The sequence below is a fragment of the Rutidosis leptorrhynchoides genome, chromosome 8 (assembly GCF_046630445.1).
Source record: "Rutidosis leptorrhynchoides isolate AG116_Rl617_1_P2 chromosome 8, CSIRO_AGI_Rlap_v1, whole genome shotgun sequence".
NCBI lineage: Eukaryota > Viridiplantae > Streptophyta > Magnoliopsida > Asterales > Asteraceae > Rutidosis > Rutidosis leptorrhynchoides.
In genome coordinates, this window is record NC_092340.1 from 35,800,541 (window position 1) to 35,814,816 (window position 14,276).

The following is a 14,276-nucleotide window of genomic DNA, read 5'->3' on the forward strand; positions in this document are numbered from 1 at the left end:
CACAGCATCCCCTATGCTTCTCGTGGCTAACCTTCTATAAGGCAAGATCTTCAGGGGTTAAACGGGCCTTGGAGTTTATGCTTTGTCGCTGCTCGATCAGCACTGTGTACTACTTCGTGTCCCTACTCGATTCGTTGAGTCCCCTCTCCTGGGGGTTTTACTTATAGTCGGTTTTTAATTCCATTTGTCTAGTAGTTATAATCGTTGGATGTTTGTTACTTTTCGGGGATGTATAATGTACATATATTTATATATTAATAAAATTATTTTGCCTTTCAAAAAAAAAAAAATAAAACTTTGGCTCCAAAAATAGGGGATATTCTTGATATAATAACTGTATTAAAGTGAAAAATTATCTATAAAAAATTACTTATTGTTATAATTCAGTAGGCTTATAACTACCTTTAATGGTTATAAGAACAAAGAGAGAAAAAGAGAGAAGAAGGAGAGAAGAAATATGGATATTGATATTTTAAGAGAAATGGTGCACCTTAAATGGTTACCATACATGTCTATTTATAGTATAAAATATTACTATGCAAGAAATATAATAATAATAAAATTAACATCCAATCTAGATATTTTATAACACAGTCTAGATATTTTATAACACTCCCCCTTGGATGACAATTTTATTAGAGAATAACTAGTACTGTCTCGTTAAAAACCTTGTTAAAGAAAACCCATTGGATAAAACTTTAGCTAAGGGAAAAAGAGTGCAGCATAGAGTTGACTCCCCCTCAAGTAGGCAACGCCTGAATTGTTACATCTTCTGAACATGCCTCATGCCAATATTATGAACGTGTGTTCTGAAAATAGCAGTTGGCAGTGCTTTGGTATAAAGATCAGCAGAGTTGTTGATTGAACGTATCTCATTTTAATCTGGTTGTCTTTTACGAGATCTTGAGTATATGAGAAGAATTTGAGGTTTTCATTTGAAACTGTATCGTCTAAATCTTTTATGTACAAGTTTAGCCCCTGTGATTTGTCTACAGTCTCCTTCATGGTTTGCTCAAACCCTTGTTTCAATTCCTATTCCCTTGTAGTCTTTTCTGAGCCTTACCAACATACCATTATTTTCCATCAAACTTATGACCGTTAAGACCGTCTATGGCTTTGGCGCCTCGTCAGTATTTATATTTTGTTCAATCACTTTTGATACTCTTCTTTCATTTGTATTATGCAAGCTGCATTATCTTCATATATAGTTATTGGTGAAGATAGTTGTTGGTCTTTTATAGCGTTCTAGTCCACAAGAATCATTAATGATTTGTGTTATTGATCTCAACCAAACACATTTTCGAGTAGTTTCATATAATGCAATCACTTCGTCATGATTTGATGATGTTGCAATAAGTGTTTGTTTTAAGAACGCCATGATTTTGTGGTACCTCCATTTAGGAATACATATCGAGTTTGAGATTTATCTTTATGAGGATTTGATGAATGACCTGCATATACATAATCAACCAAATCTTGTTTTGAAACGTTAGAATAAAATAATTTTAAATCAGCAGTTTCTCAAGGGTATCAAAATATATGTGTTTGATCCCGCTCCATTGTCATTTGAGCTGAATCTTGCCAACAAATTAACTGCAAGAGAAATGTCAGGTTTTGTACAATCTATAAGATACATAAGAACCTCAATTGCACTAAAATATGGAACTTCCGATCTGTTAAGATTTTCATGATCTTCGCAGGGATGAAATAGATCAGTGTCAATATTGAGTGATCTAACAACAATGAGTTTGTCTTTTAAAAAAAAAATGTTTTAAAATCTTTTCGGTATAAGTTGTTTGATGTACAAGTAAACCATTAGGCATATGCTCAATTTGCAATCCAAGGTAATACTTGGTTTTTTCAAGATCTTTCATTTCAAAAATAATTCTTTAGAAGTTGAATGATTTCATAGATCTCTTTATTTGTTCATATGATGTTAAGAACATTGACATAAACAACTACGATCTCATATCCGAACATTGTTTTTATAAAACATACGTGCAAAATAAGTTTATATTTATACCCTTTTTTTTTTATCAAGTAGTCATTTAATCGGTTATACCACATACGTCCCGTTTGTATAAACCCACTTAGAAATCTTTGTGATTTAATGGAATATATTCCCTTGAGTTTTACATTAGATGCTTATGATACCTTAACCCTTTAGGTATATTCATATATATCACTATTAAGTGATCCATACAGATAAGTAGTAACAACATTCATGAGATGCATTTAAATAACTACCAGGTTGATTAAGTATCTAATAAGTAATTGTATCCATTACAGGAGGATAATTTTTCCTCCTAATTCATTTCTGGTCTTTGTGGGAAATATTGAGTTACAAGTCTAGTTTTGCCTTGTAATTTCATTTGCACATTTCTTTTCAGATAAAAATTCATTTGTATCCCATACGTTTTACATCTTTAAAAGTGATAACGATTGATCCGAAAACTTTTCTTTTATCGAGCGATTCTAATTCAGCTCTTATTGCTCCTTTCCATTGAGCTCAATCATGTCCATTTTGTATATTCAATGACAGATTTTAGTTCCAGATCATCATCTTTATTCATGATGTCATTGTAACATTATATGAAAATATCTCATAGAGATTTTAGTTTCATTTCGGTTCCATAATATTGCATAATTTATCGCAATTTTAGTATTTACATTTATCAATATCCTCTGCAGAAGGAATATTGATTTGTGGTTCTTCTTGAACACTTTCTCTTACCTCATTATCAGCTGATTTTCTTTTTCGAGGATTTTTATCTTCGGAACCAATTGATCTTCCACGTTTGATGCGTGGCAAAGACTCAACAGTGACATTATTTCCAGCTTTTGGAATTTCAGTTCGAGCTGGAGCATTTATCGCTGGTATATATGATTTAGTCACTTTTTTATATCTGTAAATGCATAAAGTAATTAATTTGCAAGTTCTTGCATATGCATTATTTTTGAACTTTCGTTTCACATTCTTTTGTGCGAGTTCAATATACCTTAATTGATGTTCACATCATGAAGCATCATTTTATTTTTTATTTTTATTTCTCCCCCTAATCTAGGGAACAATGTTTTATTAAAATGACAATCAGCAAAACGTGCTGTAAAAACATCACCCATCATGGGTTCAATATATCTTATGATTGAAGATGTTTTATATCCAAAATATATTATCATCTTTCTTTGAAGAACCATTTTATTGTGTTGTGGTGATACAATTGGAACATACACTGCACAACCAATGTTTTAAGGTAGAAAATATTTGGCTCTTGGCCAAAATCAAGTATTAAGTGAAAATATTTACGACTTCCACATGGTATAATGCGAATTAATGTCGCAGCATGTAAATTTACATGTCCACATATAAATATTGAGAGATTTGTACTCATTATCAATTGTCTAGTTATTAGCTGTAAGCGTTTATCTATTGATTCAGCTAAACCAATTTTGTGTATGCACATGAGCAACTGGATGTTCAACAACAATCCCTGTAGATATATAATGATCATTAAATGCTTGAGATGTTAACTCACCAGCATTATCAAGTCTCATCCTTTTAATGGTGTAATCAGAATAATGTGTTCTCAATTTAATAATTTGTGCAAGAAACTTTGCAAATGCCATATTACGGCTTGATAACATACAAATATGAGACCATCCGCTAGATGCGTCTATTAGAACCATGAAATATCAAAATGGTTCACATGATGGATGAATTGGTTCATATATCTTACCTTGAATTCTTTCAAAAAACATTTGTGATTCTTTTTCACAATATACTTTTCATTAATCACCATATGTGCTTTCCATTAATCACCATATGTGTTTTTTTTTTTTTTATAAATCACCATATGTTTTTTTTTTTATCATATATCCTTTTCACCATATACGCTTTTAATCATATGCGCTGTGTTTTTCACCATATGCGCTTTTAATCATATGCGATTTTCATCATATGCGTTGTGCTTTTCATCATATTCGCTTTTTATCATATGCGCTTATCATATGCGATGCGCTTTTTATCATATGCGCTTTTTATGTGAATAGTAAATTAATTAATTTCATTTTACTATTCATATGAATTAATTTAGATTTACTATTTTGTTAATTGAGTAATATATATATACATCATATACTTATGACTCCGAAGGCTCAAATGAATTTGACCATATAGTTATACGTTGTACCTTGCACATTAATTTTCAGTAGAAGCTTTAGATGCATATTTTTTCAGTAGAAGCTTTAGATGCACTTTTTTTTTTTTAAAACACCAAATACCACAAACACTTTGTTTGCGTTTGTTCATAGTCATCAATGAAAATCATTTTCTTTAATTTTATTTTATACAATAAAATTAACGCATCATTATTCTTTTCAAAAACAATAATCTATTGTTATTGTTCACTTGTGCCATGTTTAACAACAAAAGTCAACAACCTCTGTCTTGTTTGTTGTGGCAACCAAAAACAACCTTTGCTTTTGTTACCGAGAATCCAAGACCAAAAAACAATTAATTTTTAATTAATCTTTTATCAAAACCATAAATGATTTTATTGATCTACGTTGATATGGCCATAAAGAATTGACGGCTGACCTACTTTTGTAAGTGTATTTCGGCTATCATCCCGAAAACGCACAACGACTTTTTTTTTTATGAACTATTTGTTTCATATCTAGCTTAGGCAATTATTGTGAACATTTGGTCCCTATAAGAGCATTTATTTTTTAGACTTTTAGTTGATTTATACTTGTCACAATTAGGGATAGCACCCGCGGGTCGTGGATGCGGATTCATTGGATCCATCACCCGTACCCGCGGATTTTTTTTAAGAGACATCCAATTGAACCCTTGTTCGTTGAAACAATTTGACTATATTTTTACTCCCCATTATTAAACGGGCCATTTTGATGCACACTCTTAAAAAAATAATTTGTTTTTTAAGTTTTATTATTCAACCTCCTTTTTTTCAACGGTCACGTTTTTAACAAAACATTTGACAAGTTTGGAAAAAAGTTTTTTATTGATTATCATCAAAAGTTTTCTATTGTCACTCTACTGGATGGAATTATGGCATACAACCAAAATTGCAACCCAACACTACATAAAAACAAAAAGGTTGTTTTTAATTAACACATGTATATGTGTTAAACTCGGAATAATAATAACTTATTTTAGAAAATTAACATAAGACATGTTGAAACATTTTTGTCACATTTAGCTCATCAAGTCTAATACTTATCATTGATAGATTTTATCACGTCTAGGAGATGTTTACTTTTTTCTTGTATTAAGTCCTACTTTCATTTACCTTTGTTTGGAAAAAAGTTTTTTTTTATTTTAACTTTTAAGATTATAAATATAAGAATAAACATTAGTATGCATGAAATAAATAATGATTAATTGCATAAGTAATCATAAATGTTAGATAACATATAAAGACCCCGTCGTATTCGTATTGATCGGAATTAATCTCGACCCATGGTACCGTGTTGTCAAATGACGTGTTGCGTACATAAAGTACCGTGTTGTCAAATGACGTGTTGCGTACAATCATGAGGTCTTATTAACATAAATATAAATGTTAGTGAAGTTAATAAGAGTTAGATTACAGAAAATATAATTCAGGTGGTATAACCGATCATATATAACTTAAATAACATAAATATAAATGTTAGTGAAGTTAGTAAAAGTTAGATTACAGAAATATAATTCAGGTGGTATAACCGACCATATATAACTTAAATAACATAAATATAAATGTTAGTGAAGTTAGTAAAAGTTATATTGCAGAAATATAATTCAGGTGGTATAACCGACCATATATAACTTAAATAACATAAATATAAATGTTAGTAGTCCAAAATTTGATATATTCGAGTCTGAAAATTATTAATAATTTCATACCTTGATTAGTGATTCGTGATCGTTTGAGATATCTTTTAATTACACTAAGCTTTTCGTGCTGATAACGTGTTATAATTCAGTAGGCTTATAACTACCTTTAATGGTTATAAGAACAAAGAGAGAAAAAGAGAGAAGAAGGAGAGAAGGAATATTGATATTGATATTTCAAGAGAAATGGTGCACCTTAAATGGTTACCATACATGTCTATTTATAGTATAAAATATTACTATGCAAGAAATATAATAATAATAAAATTAACATCCAATCTAGATATTTTATAACACAGTCTAGATATTTTATAACACTTATATGTATACTCATGTGTGTGTGTTTTTTTAACTTGAAATGAAACTCTTAAATTTTAGCCAAAAGTCAGAGGCGTGACCACAATCACATCTTGGATTTTTTTTAAAAAAAAGAAAAAAGAAAAAAAGAATTTTAGTGATGTAAGATAAAGAAAAGATTAAAATTTCCACACGAAGATTATTAATTTTATTTTAAATAGAATTGAAAGTGAGATTATTTACTTTCATATGTTAAATAAAATGCACAAGTGATTTATGATCACATCACGTGGGTGAAATCTAACTACTTAAAACATATTGAGATAGACAAACCTACTAAAGTGGATGTTTGTCTATTAAAAAACGTTATTATTATTTTTAAATATTATTTTTTCTGAGTTTTATTCTAGATGAAAATGAAATGAAATTGACAAATACATTTGGTATTCCTAAGGAAGATAACTTTTAATTTTAGTCTATTTTCTTTCTAATTTTTACTTCTAAATTAAAAAAAATCCTACTTTTTTCCGTTTCATTTCTTTTCATTTCTTTCTTTCGTGATAAAACTCGATAACAAAAATTGTAACCAACTGTAGTTGTACGTAGCACGTTAGCATTAAAGGTACACCCTGAAGTTATATTGAACTTAAATTACCAATGTTACACTTTTGAGGTTATTTTTTTATTTTATTTTTTTTGAGAGGCCAAACAAATTTTATTGCAAAACAACGAACAATACACGAGAGCCTAGAGCAAAAGGTACTAGGCAAAACACGAAACGTTGCGAAGGGAGCAACGATGCTACTTACAGAAATAAAAAACCTACATAAACACAATTACAAATTGAGGTATGAACTTGGATTACTAAGCCAAACGAGCCAATCTAGATTCTTCAATTTTGATCTTTTGAATATCCACTCGAAAGACATAACTTGAATTTCACACAATGCAACCGGACCGTTTGGACAATTTCCTTTGAAGGTCTTGTTGTTTCGATTTTTCCATATGAAATATGCACAAACCCACTTTGTCGCTTGCCAAATCTTACTTCCACGAGATGATGCCGATAAGTTGTTGTCTTCACTTGCAATCTCTAGTAGGCTATATGATGAAAAGCTACCAAGCCCCCACCATCTACACAACCTTTCCCAAATATCTAGAGCAAACTTGCAAAAAATGATGGAGTGGTCAACCGATTCTAGGTCATCATCACATAGGGGGCAACGAATATTGTCAAGATCGATACCCCTTTTGTCGAGTTCGACCCGAACCGGTAACTGCTTTTTTAACGCCCTCCATATAAAGATTTCTATTTTTTTGGGGACAAAGTTGTTGCGGACAGTGGGGTTAGAAGAAGAAAACGAACCTAGCAACTTCTCATCAATAGCCGACGTGAGAGTCTTGATGTTGAACAGCCCATTCGAAGTTGAGCCGAGAGTCCAGCTCCATTTGTCCTCGCCATTGCTGTTGAGATTCAAAGATTGTAGCAGCTCGATGACTCGATCTAGCTCTCCTTTTGTGCGTCCCGTCGGTTCTCTCGACCAATTCCACGAGAAGACTAAACTCGAATCAATTTTTTTCACCCGGTCTTTAAGTGTAGCGCCTTTGTCTTGTTCTAATATGTAGAGTCTCGGGAACAAGTTAGAGAGCTTGCCCCCTCCACTCCATTGCTCATGCCAAAACGAAGTTGTACCGCCTTCGCCTAAAGATTTCACGAACGAACTCTTGAAAGGAACCCGAAGATCATCCATCAAATCACCTGCAAAAAGAATGTTACGCCAAGAGCCTATTGTAGGTCGATGATGTGACTCACCTTCCAACAATAAACCCCCATTTGACCCATGAATGCTACGAATCACCTTGACCCATAGGGAGTCGGTTTCGGTTAAGAACCTCCACCACCATTTCCCTAGTAAGGCAAGATTCTTCGCTTTTAAGGAACCGAAGTTTAACCCCCCGTTTTCGTAAGAAGTGATGACATTTTCCCATTTTACCCATGAAATTTTGCAAGTATCCGACCCACCCCCCCAAAAGAAATATCTCCTCACACTCTCGAGTAATTTAATCACACTAGGTGGAGCGCGAAAGATCGAAAAGAAGTACAATGGGAGACTATTTAAGACCGACTTGATGAGAACTACCCGACCTCCAAATGACAACGAACGCATTTTCCAACTCGAAAGACGCTTCTTGAACTTTTCAATTACCACATCCCAATCATTAATTTTATTCATTTTGGAACCGATTGGGAGCCCAAGATAAGTGCAAGGGAACGTGCCAACTCGACAACCCAGGAAACTAGCTACAAATTTGGTTTCTGTCTCATCAACTCCAATACCAAACACACTACTTTTTTGAAAGTTGACCCTCAAACCCGAAGCGAGCTCGAAGCACTTTAAAAGTTTCCCAAGGTTAATAATATTCGTCCGATCCCATTCCCCGAAAAAAATTGTGTCATCCGCGTATTGAAGGTGCGACACCAAAACTTTTTCACTTCCAACCTCAACCCCTTTGAACAACCCTTTTTCCACGGCTAATTTTGTAAGAATATTTAGTCCTTCGGCCGCAAGGATGAAAAGAAAGGGAGAAAGAGGATCTCCTTGCCTAACTCCCTTACTTATCGGGAATTCACGAGTGGGGGATCCATTGATAAGTATGGAGATTGAACTTGATTTAAGGCAACATTCAATCCACCTTCTCCATTTTTCCCCGAATCCCATACACTTCATGACGTCTAGCAAAAAACACCAGTTGATACTATCGAAGGCTTTCTCGAAGTCTACTTTGAAGATAATACCTTTTTTGCGGTTAACTTTCAAGTAATCAATAGTTTCATTAGCAATTAAGACGCCATCAAGGATGTAGCGCCCTTTTAGGAAGGCACTTTGTTCATGACCTACGAGTTTAGGAATTACTTTGCGAAGCCGGTTGGAGAGGATTTTCGAGACAATTTTATAATAGCTCCCGATTAGGCTAATCGGGCGAAACTCACCGAGGCACTGTGGATTAGGAATTTTCGGGATAAGAGTAACGAAAGAAGCGTTACATCCCCTTGAGATTTCACCATTTTTCCAAAACCAATTGATTGCTTCAATGAGGTCACACTTGATTATATCCCAAATTTTTTTATAGAATCTAAGATTAAAACCGTCCGGTCCGGGCGCCTTGTTACTACCACAATCACGAATAGCCTCTAGGATTTCGGTTTCTGTAAATGCCACTTCAAGGTCAGAGGCCTCAATTGAAATGTCCCGTTCTTATTGATTAAAAACGTTCCATATTAATTGATTTCGTTGCGAGGTTTTGACCTCTATATGAGACGTTTTTCAAAGACTGCATTCATTTTTAAAACAAATCATAACCTTTATTTCATAAATAAAGGTTTAAAAAGCTTTACGTAGATTATCAAATAATGATAATCTAAAATATCCTGTTTACACACGACCATTACATAATGGTTTACAATACAAATATGTTACATCGAAATCAGTTTCTTGAATGCAGTTTTTACACAATATCATACAAACATGGACTCCAAATCTTGTCCTTATTTTAGTATGCAACAGCGGAAGCTCTTAGTATTCACCTGAGAATAAACATGCTTTAAACGTCAACAAAAATGTTGGTGAGTTATAGGTTTAACCTATATATATTAAATCGTAACAATAGACCACAAGATTTCATATTTCAATACACATCCCATACATAGAGATAAAAATCATTCATATGGTGAACACCTGGTAACCGACATTAACAAGATGCATATATAAGAATATCCCCATCATTCCGGGACACCCTTCGGATATGATATAAATTTCGAAGTACTAAAGCATCCGGTACTTTTGATGGGGCTTGTTGGGCCCAATAGATCTATCTTTAGGATTCGCGTCAATTAGGGTGTCTGTTCCCTAATTCTTAGATTACCAGACTTAATAAAAAGGGGCATATTCGATTTCGATAATTCAACCATAGAATGTAGTTTCACATACTTGTGTCTATTTTGTAAATCATTTATAAAACCTGCATGTATTCTCATCCCAAAAATATTAGATTTTAAAAGTGGGACTATAACTCACTTTCACGGGTTTTTACTTCGTCGGGAAGTAAGACTTGGCCACTGGTTGATTCACGAACCTATAACAATATATGCATATATATCAAAGTATGTTCAAAATATATTTACAACACTTTTAATATATTTTGATATTTTAAGTTTATTAAGTCAGCTGTCCTCGTTAGTAACCTACAACTAGTTGTCCACAGTTAGATGTACAGAAATAAATCGATAAATATTATCTTGAATAAATCCACGACCCAGTGTATACCTATCTCAGTATTGATCACAACTCAAACTATATATATTTTGGAATCAACCTCAACCCTGTATAGCTAACTCCAACATTCACATATAGAGTGTCTATGGTTGTTCCAAAATATATATAGATGTGTCGACATGATAGGTCGAAACATTGTATACGTGTCTATGGTATCTCAAGATTACATAATATACAATACAAGTTGATTAAGTTATGGTTGAAATAGATTTGTTACCAATTTTCACGTAGCTAAAATGAGAAAAATTATCCAATCTTGTTTTACCCATAACTTCTTCATTTTAAATCCGTTTTGAGTGAATCAATTTGCTATGGTTTTATATTGAACTCTATTTTATGAATCTAAACATAAAAAGTATAGATTTATAGTCGGAAAAATAAGTTACAAGTTGTTTTTGTAAAGGTAGTCATTTCAGTGGAAAGAACGACGTCTAGATGACCATTTTAGAAAACATACTTCCACTTTGAGTTTAACCATAATTTTTGGATATAGTTTCATGTTCATAATAAAAATCATTTTCCCAGAATAACAACTTTTAAATCAAAGTTTATCATAGTTTTTTAATTAACTAACCCAAAACAGCCCGCGGTGTTACTACGACGGCGTAAATCCGGTTTTACGGTGTTTTTCGTGTTTCCAGGTTTTAAATCATTAAGTTAGCATATCATATAGATATAGAACATGTGTTTAGTTGATTTTAAAAGTCAAGTTAGAAGGATTAACTTTTATTTGCGAACAAGTTTAGAATTAACTAAACTATGTTCTAGTGATTACAAGTTTAAACCTTCGAATAAGATAGCTTTATATGTATGAATCGAATGATGTTATGAACATCATTACTACCTCAAGTTCCTTGGATAAACCTACTGAAAATGAGAAAAATAGATCTAGCTTCAAAGGATCCTTATATGGCTTGAAAGTTCTTGAAGCAGAATCATGACACGAAAACAATTTCAAGTAAGATTTCCACTCGAAATAAGATTGTTATAGTTATAGAAATTGAATTAAAGTTTGAATATGATTATTACCTTGTATTAGAAAGATAACCTACTGTAAGTAACAAAAGGTTTCTTGATCTTGGATGATTACTTGGAATGGATTTAGAAAACTTGGAAGTAAACTTGCAATCTTGGAAGTATTCTTGATTTTATGAAACTAGAACTTTTGGAATTTATGAAGAACACTTAGAACTTGAAGATAGAACTTGAGAGAGATCAATTAGATGAAGAAAATTGAAGAATGAAAGTGTTTGTAGGTGTTTTTGGTCGTTGGTGTATGGATTAGATATAAAGGATATGTAATTTTATTTTCATGTAAATAAGTCATGAATGATTACTCATATTTTTGTAATTTTATGAGATATTTCATGCTAGTTTCCAAATGATGGTTCCCACATGTGTTAGGTGACTCACATAGGCAGCTAAGAGCTGATCATTGGAGTGTATATACCAATAGTACATACATCTAAAAGCTGTGTATTATACGAGTACGAATACGGGTGCATACGAGTAGAATTGTTGATGAAACTGAACGAGGATGTAATTGTAAGCATTTTTGTTAAGTAGAAGTATTTTGATAAGTGTCTTGAAGTCTTTCAAAAGTGTATGAATACATATTAAAACACTACATGTATATACATTTTAACTGAGTCGTTAAGTCATCGTTAGTCGTTACATGTAAATGTTGTTTTGAAACCTTTAGGTTAACGATCTTGTTGAATGTTGTTAACCCATTGTTTATTATAACAAATGAGATGTTAAATTGTTATATTATCATGATATTATGATATATAATATATCTTAGTATGATATATATACAGGTAAATGTCGTTACAACGATAATCGTTACATATATGTCTCGTTTCAAAATCATTAAGTTAGTAGTCTTGTTTTTACATATGTAGTTCATTGTTAATATACTTAATGATATGTTTACTTATCATAATATCATGTTAACTATATATATAACCATATATATGTCATCATATAGTTTTTACAAGTTTTAACGTTCGTGAATCACCGGTCAACTTGGGTGGTCAATTGTCTATATGAAACCTATTTCAATTAATCAAGTCTTAACAAGTTTGATTGCTTAACATGTTGGAAACACTTAATAATGTAAATAACAATTTCATTTAATATATATAAACATGGAAAAGTTCGGGTCACTACATCAATTGTGAAAATGGAGGGGTATTGTAGATCTTCTAGAGAAGGCCGAAGCAAATCAGCTTCATGGAATAAATTGCTGAAATGTGACCAAGCTTCGTCTTTAATATCTTTGGGATTTTCACTCCATACATTGTTGATCATAAGGCCTCTGATGTTGGACTTGTTTAGATTGTTTCGAATAATGCCATGAAAGAACTTGGTATTCTCGTCTCCGTCTACCGCCCATCGGACACGGGCCTTTTGCTTTAACATACGCTTCTTTTGCCTGTCCTTCTCGACCCACAGTTTTCTAGCCTCGTTTCATTGTGCAGTTTCTGCATCATTTAACGGTTGTACTTCAGCCTTTAGTTCGAAGGTTAAAGCTTTTGATTTATGAGCATCAATTTCAGTGTCAAGGTTCCCGAACTTCTGTTTGCTCCATGATTTAAGTACATCTTTTAGTCGTCTGAGTTTCTTAAAGAACCTGCAGTCTTTTCAAAGCATGTGCTCACATTCCTCAGACCACGATTGGGATACAACATCTTTAAACTCCGGGTCGTCCATCCAAAAATCAAAGATCTTGAAGGGTTTTGGCCCAAAATCTTTGTCATCATCCTTTAATAAAACCGGGCAATGATCGGAGGTTAGCCTTTCCATAGCCACTACAGAAAGATTGCCCCATAACGATATGAAGTTTTGCGAAACTAGGAACCTGTCAATTTTACTGAACTTGATGCCATTATCACAAACCCTTGTAAACTTTCTTCCACCCATATGAATGTCAACCAAGTTGTTATTCAAGATGAAGCTATTGAATCGTCTAGCTCGATTTTCATCAAAAACACAATTCAATCTCTCCGTCTCGTCTCTAACTTCGTTGAAATCGCCACACAATACCCATGCCTCTTGCGGATCATTTTCAATTAGTGCAGAAAGTGAGTTCCACAACAATTGTTTCTTTGTATCATCGTGTGGCCCGTACACATTCACAACGTTAAGCTTTTCACCCGAAGATTTCCATGTACCTCGAACACCAATAACACGATCAAAAATAATCACATCGTAAGCATCAAAAAGAGTTGTGTCCCAGATTAATAGTTGCCCCCCCGACAGTCCTACCATGGGTTGTTGAATGAATTCACAATCAACCGATCCCCAGAAAGTTTGTATCCACGAAAGATTCATAGGGTGGAGTTTAGTTTCTTGAAGAGCGAGGAAATTTGGTTTTTCTTTTAAAATTAGCCTCTTAGTGGGACCATATTTGGTATCCAACCCCGACCCGAAAGCCCTAATATTGTAAGTAATAATCTTCATAATGAAAACAGTTAATGACGAAGTAAGATTAGGTAGGATATTACCTAAACATCTGCAGGTTTCTTCTGGCACTTAAGCCCCAATTGACATCCATATTCATAGACACTTTTGGGATTTAAGGGGTTTGAAGTGCACGATTCGCCTTTTCGATGAGGATTATGAAGTTTCGAATTCAAAGGTACCTGTGAGGTATCTGTCTCATTCACACTGCAGCTGCTTGATCTAGTCGCATAGTTATTTTCACATGAAGTGCATCTAGATCTAAGAGGTTGTCCACCATTCTT

The 14,276-nt window shown here is 33.1% G+C and overlaps 1 protein-coding gene across 1 annotated transcript; it reads right to left on the bottom strand.

Moving 5' to 3' along the window:
• Positions 1-13,173: 13,173 nt before the first annotated feature.
• On the bottom strand, positions 13,174-13,992 carry LOC139863300 (uncharacterized). Its single transcript, XM_071851935.1, has one exon. It carries the CDS (start codon positions 13,990-13,992, stop codon positions 13,174-13,176), a length of 819 nt encoding a protein of 272 aa, XP_071708036.1.
• Positions 13,993-14,276: the final 284 nt, after the last annotated feature.

What these genes read in the sequence shown, in the direction of transcription:
- LOC139863300 (XM_071851935.1), bottom strand. Translation starts at nt 13,992, where the DNA reads ATGAAGATTATTACTTACAATATTAGGGCTTTCGGGTCGGGGTTGGAT.